At 43.6% G+C, this 20762-nt stretch overlaps 1 protein-coding gene across 2 annotated transcripts in view; it reads left to right on the plus strand.

Annotated features, from left to right (window-relative positions):
- RFT1 (RFT1 glycolipid translocator homolog) overlaps positions 1-20762 on the plus strand; it is a 44145-nt gene that overhangs the window by 16392 nt on the left and 6991 nt on the right. Inside the window, exons 7-12 of one of the 2 annotated variants that reach the window (XM_025986403.2) lie at positions 3749-3827; positions 7248-7298; positions 8840-8970; positions 10076-10220; positions 14356-14461; positions 20499-20748. In XM_025986403.2, coding sequence (XP_025842188.1) covers positions 3749-3827; positions 7248-7298; positions 8840-8970; positions 10076-10220; positions 14356-14461; positions 20499-20748 — 762 coding nt within the window. The remainder of the gene's footprint in view (positions 1-3748; positions 3828-7247; positions 7299-8839; positions 8971-10075; positions 10221-14355; positions 14462-20498; positions 20749-20762) is intronic. The other variant, XM_072720777.1, reaches the window with a different exon arrangement.

Raw genomic sequence — 20762 nt, forward strand, 5'->3', positions numbered from 1 at the left:
AGAGACTTTTTTAGCCTTATAATAAATGAAACCTCAAATAATGGCTGCTTTTTTATATCTTTTATATTCTTTAATACCTGAGTGATTTCATAGGAGAGATCTGCAAATGTTTAAGTACATCTGAGGAACTTAACACAGCAAGCATGTGATAAGCAGTATTCTGTGTTAAGCACTGTTTCAGGTACCTTGAGTGGGGTCCCCGCCCTCAGAACTTGCATTGTGGTGAAGAGATAAGGTGTGTACTCAGATAACCACTGTGTGTAGTGTTAACAAAATAGAAGCACAGAGAAAGAACATGAATTCCATATGGGAGCATGGAAGAAGACTTTCTGCAGGAAGCTGCTTTTTTGAGCAGGGCCTCGACACTTGGGCAGGGAGAAGTGAATGTGCATGTGTAGTGAAAATGCACATTTGCCACTGCGGGAAGAAAGAACATTTGCTTGGAACCAGTTATATGCCCATCACTGTCTTGACATTGGGATTGCAGAGGTGACTGCTATACTTAGGTTGGCTGGACAGTGCACGAGGGGAGAGGAAGCAAATGGTGGAAGGAGGTTATGGCCTGCTGGGCTAGGGCCAGGTAGCAGTGGCCTCAGTGTCCTGGAGTGTGGACTTGATTCAGGGGCAGGGGATCCTAATGAAAGTTTTGTGAGCAGTGCTGTGATCTAATTGCCTATGTTGAGGCGCTTGCCATCTGTTTCACATCGAGTGTCTTGTTTTCTCTCATTCAATCCTCATATCAGATCCAGGAGATAGGACTCCTTACCCATTTTGCAGATGGGAAAACTGAGGCTTAGCAAAATTAAGTGTCTTGCCCATAGTTTTTACGCTAAGAAGTTGAGAACTGCAGCTTGAGCCTTAGTGTCTGAGCTTGACTCTGAAACCTGAACCCTTCCAGGAGAAGGATGAGCTAGAAAAAAGATTGGAAGTGAAAAAGCTCATGAGGAGGCAGTGGCAGTTGTCCAAATGAGGAGTGAATGAGGACAGTGGGAGGGTGGGTGGACGTGTGAGTGTGGACATAGCTGGGGCAGAGTTGATGGCCCCAGAGCAAGAGGGAGGGGAAGGGGTCCACTGTGGGATGTATACGTGATACAGGGCAGGACAGGGCCATTGGCTGCAGACTCCTCGGTGACTCTTGTCAGTATGGGAGGCACATGGCTGCTGGACCATCCTGAAGCAGAAGAGTTTGGGAAGGGGAAGACTGACTCACATTAAGCCATCATGTATCCCCGAGTTCTGACTGCATACCTTCCCCTGAGATACTGCCTATCACCTTTTGCCATCCACCAGTACAGCAAGGCAGTGGAATGGCTTATTGACCAGAGGATTCCAGAGAAACACAGAGCTGTGAAGACCAGCTAAGCAGTACCAACCTAGCTCTTGTGAAATAGGCCTCTTTTGACCTCCCAAGTGATAAATACATTCTAAACAAAATGGTAAAAGCCCAAAACTCATGCTGCTTCTTTTCTACCACTTAGCAGACACCTTGGAGAAGAAACCCAATCTCTGATCAGACTTCCTGCCTCTATGTCCTGAGTGAGCATTTTTGAGATAAGTGGTGTCACCATTCCTTCTAAACTGCAGTTCCATTTAAGTTAAATGCATTAGGAGAATGGAATGCTCCCATATGAGCTTTCAGATCAGATACACTGTCAAGATTACACTCTAGTAAACAACCTTTTTTTAGAGAGCTCAGTCATATTCCTAAACCCATTCACAGCCTTCTGGCAAGTAGTCTTCACAAAAGCTCCATGGCCAGCTGTAACTGCTCCTTTCCTCGGAAAAGAACACAGGCACTACTGCACAGGCCTCCCCAGAGGACCACCTGGTGTGGGGCGCAGAGTGTGACAGAGACAGAGAGAGAGAGAGCTGCCCACAACTCCCCTGGAGTGAAGGGCGGGATCAGTGCTAGGGATGATGTGGCTCACAGTGCCCCCTAGTGGTTTTACTCTGGTGCTCTTAGTTCTGGGGAAAGGAGATGCCTAATTTTCTTTTTCTTTTTTCTTTCTTTCTTTCTTTCTTTCTTTCTTTCTTTCTTTCTTTCTTTCTTTCTTTCTTTCTTTCTTTCTTTCTTTCTTTTTAAGATTTTATTTATTTATTTGAGTGAGAGAGAGGGAGAGGGAGAAACAGACTCCCCACTGAGCAGGGATCCCAATGTGGGACTTGATCCCAGGACCCTGAGATCATGACCTGAACTAAGGCAGACATTTAACTGGCTGAGCCACCCAGGCGCCCTTATGCCTACTTTTCTTGTACAGCAAAGAGGGGAGATTTACTCTTGGACTAGAGCTCCCAGTGGCATCTACTCCAGGTGCAATGATGCTTTGAGGGCTGTGTGATTTGAGAAGATTCAGGCCTGTTTTCACAGTGTCTAGAAGAAAGGCTCTGAAACCAAGGGCTGAAGAGATTTGAAGACTGAAAGTGACCCTTGTTTTCAAGAGATACTCTACACTTACTGTGTCCGGCCACATGTGGCTTTAGAGCATTTGGAATTGAGTTGGGCTGTACATGCAATGTAAGCACTGATTTCAAAGACTTAGTATGAAAAAAACATGAAATGCCTCTAATATTTACTTACATGTTGAAATGATGTTTTGGATTAAATAAATATATTAAAATAATTTTACTTTATTTTTCTTACTGTTCACTGTGGTTTCTAGAAAAACTTAAATTATATATATAGCCTGCATTATATTTCACTGGACAGCGGTGCTCTACACCAGTGGGCTTTGGGCTGAGATCAGGGGCCCATGTGACTGGGACAGGTTCTACATCTGCCCTTCAGGCAACTTCTATAGCTGTAACTGATCTTTTGGAGAGGTGGAATGGGCTTGACCTTTGTGATTTACCCCTTTTCTCCCAAAGAACCCCATGAAATCCTCCCTTTCAAAGTCATCACTTTGAGTTAATAAGAATTTTTCAAAATTCAAGTCCTTGAAATGAAGCACCTAACATAACACCCAGACTAAATATTCTGGGATCCTAGGATCCCTCCATGAGAGAGGAGAGGCCCCGGGGCGCACTGGGGAAGAGAGAAAGAAATCTCATCCAGCTAGCTGCCTCCCTCTTCCATTTTGTGGTCAGCAGTCTGGCTTTAAGACTGCCTACTCTTTCTTACAAGTTGACCTCTGCCCTTCCTAAGTGTCTGCTTTCTTCTTACCTTCCTTGTCCTTAGGAAATGGACAGTTTGGGAAGAACTATATCAAAAGTTCTGGGTTTGTTTTTTTTCCTTTCCTCTGTCATATCAGTTCTGAGCAGTTTGCATGACCTAGGAAGCCTGGCTTCCTTTTGAAATACACAAAGTTCATTTATACATTGTGTGAAGGGACCCTGGATGGCTAAATATAGCATTAAGGTGTGGGGTGAATGGAGTAGAATTTGTTCTGCAGCTTGGCATGCTTCAGACATTGTCTAAGGAAGGAGATGACTCTGAGTTGCGTGAGTTAGATATAGTCAGCTTAACTGAGCAGCAAGGGGACAGCACAGTTCCTTAGGGCTCTCAGCAAATGATTCCTGGGTGGGCTTCTTATACCAACACTCCACCTAGAGAGTTTGTCTCTAGGACAATGGAAACCCTTTGCCAGGATTTGTCGGGTGCCTTCTATGTGCTTAGCATTAATTGAAAAATTTGTAGGAACTCCCCAAGTTGGGATTTAGGGACCAAAATGAGTTTGCCTTTCCTGTAGGATTATTTATTTTACTCTTAGACTTGCAATACCCAGGAGCTTTTGTTTTGTTTTCTTTCTAGGCTTTTGTAAATTGGAAAGAGGCTAAATTGACTTGGAGTTTTTTCAAACAGTCTTTCTTGAAGCAGATTTTGACAGAAGGTAAGTGAAAAGTCACTCTTAGCAATCAGGACACCATAGTTTGAATAAGGGGATTCCACAGAACTACCGATTACCTAAACCCAGGCAACATGCTTTCTGGAGCCCCCTGGGCAAAGGAACCTCAGAAATAGAAGCTTTTTAAATAGGGAGAGGGAAACTGACATTTATTTAGCTTGATAGTGAAGGTCAGTGCTATTGTATAACTTCTGCAGGGCCCTAGTAATGAGAAACAACTTAATTTGAATTCAAGTCTAATTCCCAAATCCCGTGTTTTATCATTTAAAGAGATGTATCATGAAGTTCTATATCAATTAGAGAAAATTTGGAAAATAGAGAAAATTATCTGTAATCTCATTATCCTATTATTTTTATATACTTCTTCTTTTGAACATTTTTAAAGAACCAGGTTTCCATCATTTTATTTTCTTAAATAATAAGATTCACCTGTGTGATAGTTTGCCAGAGTCCCAATTTCTTAAGGCTTTCCAGTTTAACAGTGACAGAGCTCTCCACACAGAGGACTGGCCTGGAGCTGAAAGTACATCTAGTTTTTCTGTGCATGTGTATTGGTTTATTTATGCCCAGCTTTAGTTCAAAGAATGAGATTTGAAGCAGAAAGAAACTGGTAAATTTAGTGGTTTCTCTCTGTATAAATTTCATATGTCTGTATATCCATATATCTATTACTGAACATATTTTTAAATCTTTTCAAAATTGTCTTTTTAAGAGAGCAAGGGAGAGTGCACATGTGTGTGAGCTGCAGGGCTGATAGCCAGAAACAGGGAGGGAGAGAATCTTAAGCAGGCTCCATCCCAAGCACAGAGCCAGATGCAGGGCTGGATCTCATATCCCTGAGACCATAACCTGAGCCAAAATCAAGTGTCAGTCGCCTAACCAACCAAGCCATCCAGGCGCCCCTCAAACATTATCTTTTAATTGTAAAAATAGTGTAACCTTGTTTCAAAAATGTTGGAAAATACAAAAAAGTTCCCTATAATTCTAGCATTCTAATATAGCCATCATTATTATTTTCCTTTTTCCCTCTTTATTTTTTGTTAATTATGCTTTTAAAGGGAAATAACTCTCCTAAGCCTCACTATCCCCGTCTGTGAGTTAAGGGATGGGATCAGGAGGGGTCTGAGGGCTCTTGAGCCCTGAGAGTGCTTATTTCTAGCCTGAGCCTATAACATTGCCATTACAAAAGTAGAACTTGTTCACAGGACTTCTGGGGAAAGGGTCAGAAGCCTTTGGAGAGCTGAGTGAAGGTGCCTTAACTCTATGTTTATTGCGAGCAGGATGCGCTGTTTACTACTGTCTCCCCAATACCCTGCTGGGACTGGCACATGCTTGGTGTTCAACAAGTATTTGTTGTTGATAAAGAAAGGTACCTAGGGATCCCTGGGTGGCGCAGCGGTTTGGCGCCTGCCTTTGGCCCAGGGCGCGATCCTGAAGACCCAGGATTGAATCCCACGTCGGGCTCCCGGTGCATGGAGCCTGCTTCTTCCTCTGCCTGTGTCTCTGCCTCTCTCTGTCTCTCTCTGTGGCTATCATAAATAAATAAAAATTTAAAAAAATTAAAAAAAAAAAAAAAGGTACCTGTAGTGAAATTGTATATTGTGATAGTTTACATTGTTAGAATAAGGAAAATCAATAGAGGGAATTTGGAAAGGGTGTTTGCTTTTATGTACTTTCTCCCAAAGTTTTAAGAGCAGTTTAAACGAGTTGAGGAATGGATCCAGTCCATGCAAATTGGTTGCCTGGGCTGCAGTAGCTAGACGGCAGCAGGTGTAAACCAGGCCTGAATGTGGTACCGATTGCTTGCTTGCCCTATGGCTAGACCTTTGCTGGTGTGACAGCAGAGGGCTGTTGGGAACCTCTCAGGGCTTCCGTCTCCATTGCTGTGAAATAAGGAAGTGGCTGGATAAGAGAACATCCGCCCCCCAATTATTTTTTCTTTAAAAACTACAACTCTAAAAAAAGTTGAAACCGTTCATTGTAATAGCAAAAATATAGATGCTGTTACATTCTGCCCCCACATTTCCTGAACACTGTGTGCCAGGTGCTGAGAATATACAGATGAATGAGTTATAGGCCACAGCCTCAAGGAGCTCATTCTCTCACCCAAGATGCTGTGAGGGGTGTACTTGGAAACATTAGTGTCTCTCAAGTGCTCTTGCATTTCCTGGAGTTCTGCTAGGAAACCAGGGACAGAGAAATGAGGGAGATGTAGTTCCTGTCCCCAGGAAGCTTAGAGACTGGGAGGAGAGGGCAGTTGTACCAGAGCAGAGTCAGGTCCCTATGGAAAAGCCAGACTAGGTGGTCAGCATGCTAAGAGCCGAGGCTGGGAGCAGGAGGGGCCCAGCCCAAACCTGAGCAGCTCAGAAGGGCTAAAAGCTGGTCAGGTAAACCAGAGGATGACAATGTAGTGCTGGGAGGTGGGGATGAAGTCGGTGAAAGAGCACTAAAAACATAGCACGGGCCTCAACTTACAAAGGCCTCAAATGCAGAATTAAGGAACCTGGAGTTTTTGCAAACACTAAAGAGCAATTTAAAGGTGTGAAAGGAGGGGTGGCCTTAAGATCTGTATTGTTGAAGCTGGGACTGTTAGCAGTGAGGATGAATCAGAGCAGTGCAGAGATGCAGATAGGACCTAGTGCTGTCCTGTGGGCCCCACCTGGGAAGGCCTACAGAGGACCCTGCCTCAGACACAGTGCTGGGAGACTGCAGGGAGGCCAAGACCAAAGGGAGACCTAAGAACCTCACTGCTTCTGGCTTCTGAATATTGTTTTCCTTTTTGAGCAGGTTGGTAGGAGGTGAGAACTTGCCCTCTGGGCTGTGGTCATTCTTCAGAGCTCCGTCTCCATAGTGGACTGTGTTTTCTACTCATGGATAATAAAATTTATGGAAGGTGGGGATGGGGCTCTGGGTTGGTGTCTTCACCTTGAAGGCGTTAGCCTTAGATTTGAATCATGAGCTTGCATTCCAGAGCCTCTTCAGCCTCCATGGAGCTTTCTCCACCCAGGGAGGCAACTTGATGAGTGTATGCACATGATCATGGACCTATCATTTCACAGAACTTACACTTAAAATTTGGGACAATCATCTTTATTATTAACATTTTTGTAATCTTCCCACCCCCCTCCTTTTTTAAGTTATTAGACTGGTTTTATTGATTTTTGTTTTGTTTTTAATTTAATGGTTTGGAGATTTGCTGTCAATAAATCCCCTAGCACTCTCCCAGTTGTTACTATTTTAAGATTATTTGAAATCAACATTTGGATGAGGAAGATGTCTTCAATTGGTTATATAATTTTTCTTCTTTGAGAGTATTTGCCAGCTGAAAAGTTGATAGACAATAAGAAGGAAACAAGAAAATAATGTGCCCTTGAAATGCTAATTATTTTGCTTCTCTGTCTGTAGGTGAGCGATACATAATGACTTTTTTGAACGTGTTAAATTTTGGTGATCAAGGTAAGATGAAAATGCTGTAGTGAACACCGTTAGTAGATACTTTCTAATATTTTTCTCAGCAGTTTGATACATTTAATAAAGAATAATAAACCTGATGATTATAAAAGATGAGGGCTGTAATAAAATGATTCCTGAAGATTGCAGGTCTTTGCAAATATCTACAGTGCATGCAGTGACTACCGCCCCCCCCCTTTTGACTCAGCTGGCAGGCCCTCGTTTGAGATCCCCTGGTTTCTGCAGAGCTCTGATACCCATTGGAGGGGTTGGAGTGCTAAGAGAAAAGGGAGCTCATGATGTGACCATCACAGATCTGCTCCATATTTATACAGCTAGATAGGTCTCAATATTTTCTTTCTTTCTTTCCTTTCTTTCCTTTCTTATTTAAGAGAACATGACTGGGGGGAGAGGCAGAGGGAGAGGGAGAGAGAATTCTCAAGCAGACTCCCTGCTGAACATGAAGCCCAGTTTAGGACTCAATCCCAGGACCCTCAGATCATGACATGAGCTGAAGTCAGATGCTTAACCAAATGAACTACCCAGGCACCCCTTTTCATATTTATTTATTTTTTTTTTTTAATTTTTATTTATTTATGATAGTCACACAGAGAGAGAGAGAGAGAGGCAGAGACACAGGCAGAGGGAGAAGCAGGCTCCATGCACCGGGAGCCTGATGTGGGACTCGATCCCGGGTCTCCAGGATCGCGCCCTGGACCAAAGGCAAGCGCCAAACCACTGCGCCACCCAGGGATCCCTTCATATTTATTTTTGACTGTAATCCTCAGGTAATGGAAAGAAAAATTTTTAATTTTTTTTTTTAATTTTTTTATTTATGATAGTCACACAGAGAGAGAGAGACAGAGAGAGGCAGAGACATAGGCAGAGGGAGAACAGGCTCCATGCACCGGGAGCCCGACGTGGGATTCGATCCCGGGTCTCCAGGATCGCGCCCTGGGCCAAAGGCAGGCGCCAAACCGCTGCGCCACCCAGGGATCCCAAGAAAAAATTTTAAAAACCACCTTGGCATTAGTGATTTTTTTAAGTTTTAAAATTATTTTTAAATTATTTTTAAGTGATTTTGTTTTTTTTAAGATTTATTTATTTGGGGGAGAGAAGGAGTGGGGGAGGGGCAGAGGGAGAGAATCCTCAAGCAGACTACCTGCTGAGCCTGGAGCCTGACATGGGGCTCAATCCCAGGACGCTGAGATCAAGACCTAAGGTGAAACCAAGAGTTGGACACCCAACTGACTGAGCTACCCAGGCACCCCTGGCATTAATGATTTTTATAAAAGGGTGCTGGTGATAGAAATGTTCTATATCTTGACTGTATCAATGTCAGCATCCTAGCTGTGATACTGTGCAATGCTCTCACAAGATGTTACTTGTCAGGAAACTGGGTAATGGATCTGTTATTTTTTAGAACTACATGTGAATCTCTATCTCAGTTTAATTTAAAAAATTAAATTAGAAAAACTGTGTGGTGCTGTGAAAATTCAAATAGAAAAACCAGTAGGAATCATCATTTCTTCCTTTTTGTCTTATAGGTGTATATGATATAGTAAATAATCTTGGCTCCCTTGTGGCCAGGTTAATTTTCCAGCCAATAGAGGAGAGTTTTTACATATTCTTTGCTAAGGTACTGGAGAGAGGAAAGGATGCCACGCTTCAGAAGCAGGTACTCTTGGTCTTATGTCATTATCTCAAGTGAATTCTCCAATTGCAGGATAAACAGCAATGAGTTTCTCTTGTTTGATCTGAAATTTCCTTCTGGGTTTCATTCTTCCATCACCTTCATGAATGATGTCAGGACTCTGAGCTCACTTCTTTTGCCCTGGCTTGCCCTTCCCCTCTTACCCTTAGTCCTTCCTTGTGACCTAATTCTTGAACTCTCAGAACTCTCTGCGGCTGTCCCCCGTGCGGCATAGACCACCCCCCGCCACCCATGCTCTAGGCTTAGCTGGAAGAATGAGATTGTCTCCTCCATCCTCAGATTCTCAAGAACCAAAAGTGAGCCAAAGGAGGCAGAGGTTGGGGCAAGGCTTGCATATGGTGTGGTGAGGAAAGGACATGGTCATTAGGTTTCACCACATCAGGTGTCTAAGCTCCTTAAATATAGTGAATTCATGTGCCCAGACTGCACTCTGGCCATGGAAATCTGCCTACTCCGATTGGTAAGTGCAGAAGAGATTTTAATCCAGGCATATTTGGTTGTTAGAAACCCCTTTTTCTAAAACCATTGAAAATGTCTGACTTATCTTAGAATTAAAAGGAAGCTAAGTCAGCCTCTTATGTGTCTTAGAAGACACTTTGCAAAATACAGTTTATGCACAATATCTCAGAATGAACTAATCTGGTTCTCTGTTGATTTAGGAATATTTTCCTAAGCATGCTTTGACAGGAACGTCAGGATTTGGAGATGTTTGTCAGGAGAAGCACACTGACAAAACTAGCCAGCTAGCAATTTAAAAACTTGCTGTCCATTGAAGAATAAATATCAGAGAGGAAAGTGAATGTTTCCTAAGCAACCTTTGAAATAATGTATCCTAAATGAGCTAAAAACCAAACCTTCCCTGCACTACCTATGGAGGCACAGATTGGCTTTTTCCCTTCATTTCCCTCTTGCTAATTGATGTGAAAACAAACACAGGCTGTAGAAAAGCAAGGATACCTCTCAGCAGTTGAAAGAGTGACCTGTAAGACAGCAGAGAAGGAAAGCCAGATGTGAGGTTTTTCTTTAGCTCGTGATTCATCCAACTTCCTTCCCTCTCCCTCCACCCCAGGAGGATGTTGCTGTGGCTGCTGCGGTTTTGGAGTCCCTGCTCAAGCTGGCCCTGCTGGCCGGCCTGACCATCACCATTTTTGGCTTTGCCTATTCTCAGCTGGCTTTGGATATCTATGGAGGGGCCATGCTTAGCTCTGGATCAGGTATGCACAAGAGTGTTGGCAAATTTGTTCTAATTTCTGAACAGAAACAGAAGAGTCTTTTGCAGTTCAAAAACTTGCGTGCATATATATAGGTTGGTATCTGCCAGTGTAGGGAGCACTGTCAGTGCCTGAGGCTCTGAGACCATTCCCCACACTCAAGGTCAGAAACAGCTCAGTGCCATCCAGGGGCTCTGGCACCAGGGCATTCAGTCTCCCAACCTCACTTGGAGAAGTCATTATGAATCCTTGGCTTTCCTCCCAGGCCTAAAATGTGTTTTGCTGGGCACTTCCCTGTGCACCCTCTGGGGTGAGGGAAGAAGGCAGAGAGCAGGTTCTAATGAGTCTCCGCTTGATACTAAACACATCTGAAGGTAGTAAATGCCACATAAATCTCACAGCCTGATGCATGAAAGTCTCTGAAGGATAACTCAGAGCCATTTGCAGAGAATAAAATTGATCTCGGCAAGTAAAATGGCATATTTAATCTAGTGACTCTTGGTTTTGGAAGGACAAAAGTATCGAATGTATCTAACTTTGAAACACCTGGTGCCCATGCCACCGAGCATCTCACAACACTGCTAGGCTTTGGGGACTTCACCAGTTTCATAATGTGCAGGGTCATACGCTGGTAGTCCATTTGCAATGTTTCATCTTGGGGTCAGCAAAGATATTTTCAGTTCCTCAAGTCACTAGACAGGAACTCTGAAGACTTCTTTCTGTGCCACATCTCAGTGAAAGGGGCTTTGTCCAGTGCCATTTTACAAGTTCACTGGCATGTTTTGGTCTCCACTATAATGGGCCCAAACTTTGGGTAGTAGGGGAGGAGGGGCCAAGTCTTTACCCGAGAGCAAAGGTCATTCATTTTGGAGAAACACCTGCTGTGAAACCGTAGTGTGGTTGGCAGCCGCCTGGGGCTCATGCTGTGAGGCTTGTGTTTCCATCACAGGCAGGAAGGCTCATTAGGAAGCTGGGGAGGCTCGTTGGGGGAGGCTCATTAGGAAGCCATTCTTAAGTCCTGTGCAAAGACTGGGCAGTCAACCATTTCACACAGCACTGCCTTCTAGAAAGGTGATCGCCAAGGAACAGTCTTTATTGTCACAGTTACAGGACGTGGTTGTGAGAAGGCTGTCAAGTCATTACAGTGTTCACCTGGTGAAGTAATGAGTCCTAGAGGGTATGGACCTGATAGCTGTGACCGGGTGGGCCTTTGGCTCAAGGGAGAGGCTGATGCCAGTCTTGAGCCTTGGTCGTAGTTATCAGGTACAAGGGTCAGTGTTAGTTGATATCTAAGGTAGTACATTCTATTTCTAATGCCTTATGTCAGAGCCATTAATAATATTAGACTCAACACAATGAGCACTGAGTAATATATAGAATTGTTGATCACTGTATTGTATACATGAAACTAATATAACACTGTAGAAAAGCAATTTTAGACTCAAAAAGATATTCTCTTGGTATCATCTTCTGAACGAGAAGAGTCTCAAGAATAGCCTGGTTTCTCAGTTTCTGAAAAGAATGTGTTGTTTGGTGAGCTAGGACCATTGTCATCTCTTGCCCGGCCCAGAGCTCCATCAGTGTCACTGTCCCAACAGGGTCTTCTAGCATTCATCTCCTTATTGTAGCTCCCTCGTACTTTGACCAAACTCCCAGTTCTCTGTGAAGCCCATAGTGGCTCCTGGTAGTACATCGTCCCTCGTTGGCCGTTGCTGGCTTTCCTTCCCTCGTTTCCATGCCACCCCACATCTCTTTGCTCTGTTCCTGACTTTTCAGACTAGTGCTGAATGAATTCCCCAATTTCAACCTCTTCCAAAAAATGGACTTGAAGCCTTCTCCTTGAATCAGTGTTTCGTGGAAAACTTTATGTTCTCCATGTCTCAAAGCGGTTCTCTTTCTACTTTTAGGTAGACCCACACATGCCATGAGCTTTCAGTTGTGCAGTGAGAGGCACAGGCTGTGAGAGGGGCCCTGCCCCTCTCTGCCAAAGAGAAGAGGGTGGAGGGAACAGGAAGCACAGCTTCGAGCCACCCTGGGACACACCCTTGGTCCTGCCTACACCACTGGAGCAATCCCCCAGCTGCAGTGGGAGCCAGGCTACTTCCCACAGAAGCTTGGGGGGTGAAGTACAACAGGACCTGATGAAATGTGGACATCAACAGAGGGGCCTCGGGAAATAGCTTTCTGTTGGGCTTCACAGCTGCCCCATTGGGACTCCGCATGTAATTGTTGACTGCCATAGAGGTATTCAGGGTGCCCCTGGCATGAGGATCTTTCACATTAAGCAGCTTTCATAAACTATGAGTGAGTTCCAGATTCTGGGACTCTGGAGCTTTAGCCCCCCACCCCTTTTCTTTTAATGACTAAGTCTTTCTTGATGTCTAGTTTACATGAAGTAAAATGCTTTACTCTTAAGGAGTACACCTTGGTGAGTTTTGACAAATACATATACCCATCACCCCAGAAAGTTCTTTCAGGACTCTTTCCAGTCAACTGCCGATGCCCTCCCGCCACCCACCCCCCCCCCGCCACCACCAGAGGCAACCACTGTTCTGATTTTTATCACCATAGATTAGTTTGCTTTTATAATTTTTTAAAAATATTTTATTTATCCATTCACTTGAAAGTGAGAGAGAGAGAACAAGTGGAGAGGAGGGGCAGAGAGAGAGGGACAAGCAGACTCTCTGCTCAGCACAGAGCCCAGACATGGGACTCAGTCCCAGGACCCTGAGATCATGACCTGAGCCGTAACAAAGAGTTGGATGCTCAACTGTCTGAGCCACTCAGGTGCCCTAGATTAGTATTACTTATAAAAGGGACTTTATATCAGTGAAATCATACAGCATGGACACTTTGGCAGTTGGCTTCTTTCTCTCAATATACAGTTTGTGGGGTTCATCCATGTTTTTACATGGATCAGTATTTTTTTCTTTTTGATTGCTTCTTTGAGAAGTATTTTTTATATGGATGCTCACAGTCTGTTTATTCTTTCTGTCGTTGATGGTCAGTTTGGACTATTATGAGTAAAACTGCTATGGACATTTTTGTACAAGTGGTTATGTGAACATGTACATTTATTTTTGTTGGATGTATATTTAGGAGTGGGATTGCTGGGTCACAGGTTGTTTTATTAGAAGTTTCTTGGCTTCCTCTTAGTAATGGCCTTCCTAAAATGGGATCAATTCCATTTTTGGGGCTCCCAGTCTTTTGTTAGCAATTTTCTCAGAGCTTGTTAGTGAGTTATAGGACTGCATCACCATGTTTTAGCAAGAAAACATCATGGTTATTCTGATTCTCTATGCAGATTTGTGGGTGTGTTCTGTCTCCAGTTTGCTGCTGCTCCCGAGCCCTGGGCTTCTCCCCATGGTCTTTTCTTCAGCTCAGTTCTCTTAGCATTCAGGGCCACTAGTGCCCTTGAGTGCTCAAACAGCAGAGCTCTTCATGCTGATTTAAAAAGAGAAAAGATTTGCTTACTGGCCAGATAAGCTTTTAGTTGTTAAGCAAGACATTTGTAGACTTACTCCTTTTTTTTTTTTTTTAAGATTTTATTTATGTACTTGAGAGAGAGAGTGTGTGCACAAGCAGGAGGAGGGAGGGAGACAAGCAGACTCCATGCTGAGCATGGAGCCTGATGCAGGGCTTGATCCGAGGACCCCAAGATCATGACCTGAGCTGAAACCAAGAGTTGGCCGCTTAACTGACTGAGCCACCCAGGTGCTCCTGTAGATTTAGCCTTTGCCCTTTCTCTCTATCTCTTTTTTTTTTTTTTTTAAGATTTTATTTACTTATTTGAGAAGGGAAACACAAGTGGGGTGATGGGTAGAGGGAGAAGCAGACTCCTCGGTGAGCAGGGAGCTTAACATAGGGCTCGATCCTGAGACTCCAGGATCATGACCTGAGTCAAAGACAGATAGATGCTCAACCGACTGAGCCAGCAGGTGCCTCAGTTGCCCTTTCTTGTTTAGCATTTTATTTTAATCAGGGCTATGGAATGGTGGACATCATTCCAGATGATTAAGACTTTAGGCTTGAGCATGTATCTGCCCATGTACAATACCAGCAGGGCTCCTAACCCAGTTCTGGTGCATGTGGGCCTCCTGTTTGTGTTCTAGAGTCTTGATGGGTTGTTTCCTTATAGGTCCTGTTTTGCTGCGTTCCTACTGTCTCTATGTCCTCCTGCTTGCCATCAATGGAGTGACGGAGTGTTTCACATTTGCTGCCATGAGCAAAGAGGAGGTTGACAGGTAAGTAAAGACCCTCCTTTAATCATGGCCAAACTGAATAACTTACCAATCTTCTTTCTTTTCATTCTGAACATGCATTCACAGAAAGCCCTTTTAGAGGTAACGCCTATCCCACTAGTGTAGCACCATCCCTGGACATTCAGCAGTTGCACAGGTGCCACACAGTTAGTCGTCCACACACCGGGCTGGGGACAGCAACTATCCTGTGCCTCCTTTTGGAGAAGGAAGAAATCTGGACCTGAATGTTTGCAGAGATGGCACAGCTCTGCGCCCCCACCTCCTTGCCCAGTGCCCCAGTGGGTTACCATGGAGCTTCTTCGAGATACAGAGTCCTGTCCCTGAAATTGTGATTTGTAGGCTGTGAGGAAGTTCAGGAATCTGTGTCACCTCTCTTCAGAGAAAGGCCCATATGCACATACACATTTTGCCACTATTTTTTCCCATCTATGGACCCCAGATCAGGACCTCTACCCTGGCACCACAAACAGTGGTTCTTAGCACTGGTTATCAATCAAAATCTCCCGTAAAACTCCTTAGATGTGCAGATTCCTGCCTGCCCTTCTTCCACCACTCTCTCCTAGCACACCTGCAGAACTGGCAGGCCCCTGAGCATTTGTGTGTTTTTTAAAAGCTCCTCAGTGATTCTGACGTGAACTAGTTTAGAGCTTCTGACCCACACCCAGGACGTATCCCAAGTGCCAGAAGTAGCATGGCAATATCTTAAGGCACCACTACGGGATGAGGTTGAGAAGGATGAAATTGATAGGGAAAAAGGAGAGGAAGAGATGAAAAAGACAGTAGAGGATGGCTGTGGGTAATGGGGCAAGCGGTCTTGGTTATCCCTCTGCCTCCTGACGCATGGGTCCTTTGGGGGCTTTTATGCTGCCTGTGTAAGGCCTTGAGTGCTTAGACCAACAGAGCTAGCATTTGAGGGGCTTGGTCCAAGGAATCTGTCATCACACAGCCCCAGGAGATTTCTGATAATAGAGCCTCAGGAACCACTAGCCCAGACCAGCTTATCAGTAAAACTACATGGAGCCCTATGACCCTCTACATATTCAGGTGGGTGTGGGTGAGTGAGGCCTTCACGAAGTAGTAAATACCCCAGTGATGTGCAAGACACCTGATGGCTTTTAATCCTGTTCTATTTCATTTTTCAGACTGCCATGTCATGACCTACTCAGCTGATTTCCCCACCTACTTTTAACTCACAACCTGTAGTTTTCAAATATTGGTCTAGATAGGGTTTTCACTTCAGAGAGTTAAATGTGTAGCTGTAAAACTACTTTGCGGCCATCCTCCTCACCCTTTATTTTTTTCATGGATGAAAAGGTCAATTTAAGTTTCATTTTGAGATAATGTGTTTTTGTTTGAAAGGTACCTCAAACATGAAATAATTTTTAGATGTAACGTAAACATACTGAGGCTGTAAGCCATGATGGAAAGAGCTCTGGACTAGTTATCTCTATCTGTTTGAAGGGAAATTTTGTTGAAATGATTTCAGCATTAGTATGGAAGGGGAGAGTCAGCTCGAAGCCTGCTTAAAATGTTAAAATGTCTCTTACAATCAAATCATGAGGGAATATAAGATAGGCAGTGGCTAGTTGCTTTCTTTCCTCTTGCGTGGCATTGAATTAAAAGAAACCACTTTTTAAGTTAGTTTAAGTTAGCTGTAATGGGATTTTGATGATAAGTAAACGTCTGGAAAATTATTTTCATGATATGAGTAGTCAACAGAGAAAAGACAGAACCAGAGCACCTTTTTTTTTTTAAGTGATTTTATTTACTTATTCATGAGAGAGACACAGAGAGAGAGAGAGGCAGAGACATAGACAGAGGGAGAAGCAGGCTCCCCTTGGGGAGCCCAATGAGGGACTTGATCCTGGGACCCTGGGATCATGACCTGAGCCAAAGACAGACACTCAACCACTGAGCCACCCAGGTGCCCTGAATTCTAAACTTTTTAACAGAATTCCTAGCACTGGTATGCTAAAAAGTCAGAATCCTAAACAGAACCAGAGCACCTTCTAATGCAGTTCTCATCTGCGGTAACGCACTTCCCCTAAGAGGTAAGTGTGACTTCAGGCATGATTTTCCTAGATGTATTAAACACTGCAGCCCAGCCCCCAGCCCTGGTCTGAGCACATGGCATCTGTGTTCATCACAGACCCCAGCATTTTTTCAATTCTGAATTTAACCAGATGTAAAACTCTAGCAAGGATTTTTATGGATGGGATTAGGTAGCTTAGTTAAATGTTATGATTGATTTACATTGGATGTTTCAGATTCTGAATTGGATAAAAAACACCATATTGATAAAATCACGGGCTTTTACTTAACAACTTCAGGTCAATCAGTGTTTTTCACTTGATCTTAGCCAAAAGGCCCAGAAGTGATTATCTGAACTTTTTTTTCCCAAATCAGAAAAGGGCATTTGGTTGGATGTGAAATATTAGAACATCCTTTGAATTCCAAGTTGCTTTTATGTTAATAATTTCATATATTGAAGATAATTGATGGATTTTTCAATCTGCCCTATTTTTAAAAAAATATTTTATTTATTTATTCATGAGAGACACAGAAAGAGAGGCAGGGACATAGGCAGAGGGAGAAGCAGGCTCCCTGTGGGTAGCCCAGTGTGGGACTCGATCCCAGGACCCTGGGATCATGACCTGAGCCAAAGGCAGATGCTCAACCACTGAGCTACCTAGGCGCCCCTCAGTCTGCCCTATTGAAGAATTTTTGTTCTGTTTTGTTAATTTTTTCTCAGTTTCTTTTGACAAGTGTTTTTTGAGCCTCTGTTCTCTAACGGACATTTTAAGTTCCAGGAGTACAGCAGTGAAAAAAACAGACAAGATCCCTGCTCTCCTGGAGCTGATGGTGGGGGAGCAAACAAGTAAATAAATAAATCTTGCACAGTACAGATAACTAAAACAGGGTTATGCAGTGAGAGTGGGGCTCTTTTAGATTGGGAGGCCCTTCTGAGAAGGTGGCATTTTGGCTGGATGACCAAGCAGAGTCTCCTAGGCACAGGGGACGGTGATGCAAAAGCCCGAGACTGATTTCTTGGCCCTTGAATGTTCACCATGGAGCTGGACTTCATAACTGCTGAGTGAAGGATGAGTGCGATCTTCTCATATTGACACATGAGACACTGGCACCGTCCCTACCATGGCTGCCGAGGCTGCAATGATGGCTGTGCCTTGAGGTTTTCAGCCAGCACCCATGCAGGGGCACTTCAGTTGCTGCCATAGTCAACATCTTTGTCCATCTTCTGATAAGCCTGATTTTAAGCCCAGTATCTTCTTGGGGCAATGGAAAAACTAAGCATTCATAAATAATTGTTATGTTAACCAAACCTTATAGAATAGTCATTATTTTCATTAATTTTGCACTGATTTTAAAAGTGGCTGCTGCTGCTTTTTTTTTTTTTTTTTCTTTTAGTTTAATAGACATCCCTTTAGGTGAACAACCTCTACACAAAAAATATATATGGTTTAAGATCTCTTTTTGAGTGGAAGGGAATTTAGGTCCCAAGCGATTTTGAGCCTGCTATGTTTTTTGGAAATCATTTAACTGAGCTTAAGACCCCTGAAAAAAATACAGAAACTGGTTCAAGGAAACCAGCAATTCAATTTTGAAATCATTTTGTGGGTTAAGTCAGCAAACTTAGAATTGGGGCAGTTCCTCTTTTGTGTTTCTCACACTCAAATTCACCTTGAGAAACAGAAACTTCATCTACTGGAAGGCAGAATGGAAAGGCAATGTGGTGGCCTTGACATCAAGGTGGACACAATTGATGGGCTGGCAAGTTTATGGAGTAAAGATTTTGAGGAGTTTGAGCAACGATGAGAAAAGTGACTATAGACAACACATAAGGTTAGATATAAACTGGTATTGACCCAAACTCCATGATTTTTCTCAGTAACCTGTGGGAATGCATAAGGTGGGTTTACCCAAGGTGACTTAAGACTTGGCATGAGCAATGGTGTACTTTTAAATAAAGCCAACCATATTTCTTCCCCTAAGGTGGCTAGTGGGTTCTTAATGTTTACAAATACCACAGATAAAGCATTTAAAATTCTGATCAAAGCCAACTTTAATTTTTTTATCCGTGCACTTAAGGGATTATCTGATGACCACCAGTTTCTTAATCCTGACATTGGTTATTAGCTTACAAATCTTAAGGTAAATCCTTTTCATTTACCTAATGTTCAATTTCCATCAGTTTTAATGTACACCAGTATAAATACCATCACCGACTACTTTGTATGAAATTCAGTATTCTATAGACTTCCTGGAGTCATGGTTAGTACCAGGAGCCCCCACCTTTTATGTGAACTTCAGTGGTACCATGGAGAACAAGGCAATTTTGCCTAGTTTAAGCAGGATTTATTCTCATTTGTAAGAGAACCTTCTTGCGACAGGTTTATTCTGTTTAAAAAGTGGTATTTTAATTGCATCTTTAAATTTTTTTTTCCTGATGTGGCTTATACCTTTAAGGCTATAGGTTTGTGAGTTCTGGAAAGTTCAACAGCGGCAGCACCCTATTCTAGTGATAAACAGTGGACCCCTATCATTATCAGCTCTTCCCAAATGGCCACACCAAAGAAGCCACACTGTTGAATTCATCCTTGCTTGAATTAGCATGAATTAGGTACTGATTTCTTTCATTATTGACATTTTACTTAGAGTTGGATGAGGATGACTTTGAAAGTTTGTGAACCTGTAGTCTCAACTCCAAGGATCTGAGATTGTTTCTGGGGGGACAAAAAAGATCATACATCTCTACTTCTTTTTGGAAAAGAGATCAGATAACTAACTGGGCTATGATGGTCCCCACCCTCAGTGGCTTGTTATGAAGTTGGCCATTCTGATTATTGATCCGTAGTTAGTGAAAAACACACCTCCCTTGTTGGAGGATTGTGTGTGCGCGCGTGTGTATGGTATTCCTGTTATCCCCTCTGATCAGGTATATCTCCATAGCACCTGGGGCTTGGTCCACCTGAGGACCAGTACCTGGGCATTCAACAGACATAGCAGCTTTTTTACCACCCTTCGTGTACAGAACCGGAGTGGCCTCTTGAGTTCCCTAACTCAGCAGACACAGCTGAGGGACCTCATGGTTTGATTCTCTCAACAACTATGTACTTAGAATGCCTGCTGCTCGCTAGGCAGAAACCAGTGCTGGACAATTTTGTTTGTGGCCATACCACAAGCCTCTTTGAAGACCACAGCAGCTGTTTTGTCTTTGCTGAGACTCAGTTTCCCTTGCTCTGAATGGAAGGTAACTAGGCTAAGTGGAAGTTCAGCATAATCCATCCAGTGAGGAGGCCAGAGAGCTCTGGAGATGTGGAGAGCAGAGGGAAGGATGTCTAAGAGTTGGGAACACTGAAGTGATTCAGGCCTACTCCCCCGTGTGCATGTCATTTTGAAGGCTGGTCACTTGCTTTAAGTGAGATCTACTAGCCAAGTTCCCAGGGCTTCTGCATTTCCCAAGGAAAGTGGGGTGCATTTCCCTAAGTTTAGGTGCCAGAGTCAGGTCACTCCTTAGGCAAATTACTCAGCCTCCCTGTGCCTGGTTTCCTTGTCTGTAAAACACATACAAACCTCATAGAGTAAGGGTTATGTGTTTTCACTCATCGCTGTATCCCTGTTCCCCTGTCAGTGGCTGTCACAGAGTTTGTATTCATATATAATTATTACTTATGTCATAATTCTTGTGCCTCACATTGAAGACTTGGGCTGAACAGGATTTTTATGTGTTTTGATCACAAAGTGTCACTTAAACTAACCAATTATCCTTAAAAACCATAATATCTTGAGTTGTTTATTTCCTTACTCTTCTATTCAGGGATGAGGGGGATAGTTATGGATATCCATATAGTTATCGATAGAGTGTCCACAGCTATGAAAACCAGCCGGGTTATGGCAACTCAGAGGTACTTTCTGTGATTTCATGTTACGGCCACTTGTTTTGGAACAGTCTTGTTTGGGACAAGGTACCTATTCCTCTGCTTTGTCTCCCTCTCCCCAGGTACAATTTCACAATGCTGGCCCTATCATCTTCATTCCTGGTGTTATCCTATCTCCTGACCCAGTGGTGTGGCAGCGTGGGCTTCATCTTGGCCAACTGCTTTAACATGGGCATTCGGATCACACAGAGCCTTTGCTTCATCCACCGCTACTACAGAAAGAGCCCTCACAGACCCCTGGCAGGCCTGTACCTATCACCCGCCCTCCTTGGGGCATTTGTCCTCAGTGGCGGGATTACTGGTGTTTCCGAGGTGAGACTCCCTAC

Source organism: Vulpes vulpes, chromosome 9, assembly GCF_048418805.1.
Source record: "Vulpes vulpes isolate BD-2025 chromosome 9, VulVul3, whole genome shotgun sequence".
Classification (NCBI taxonomy): domain Eukaryota; kingdom Metazoa; phylum Chordata; class Mammalia; order Carnivora; family Canidae; genus Vulpes; species Vulpes vulpes.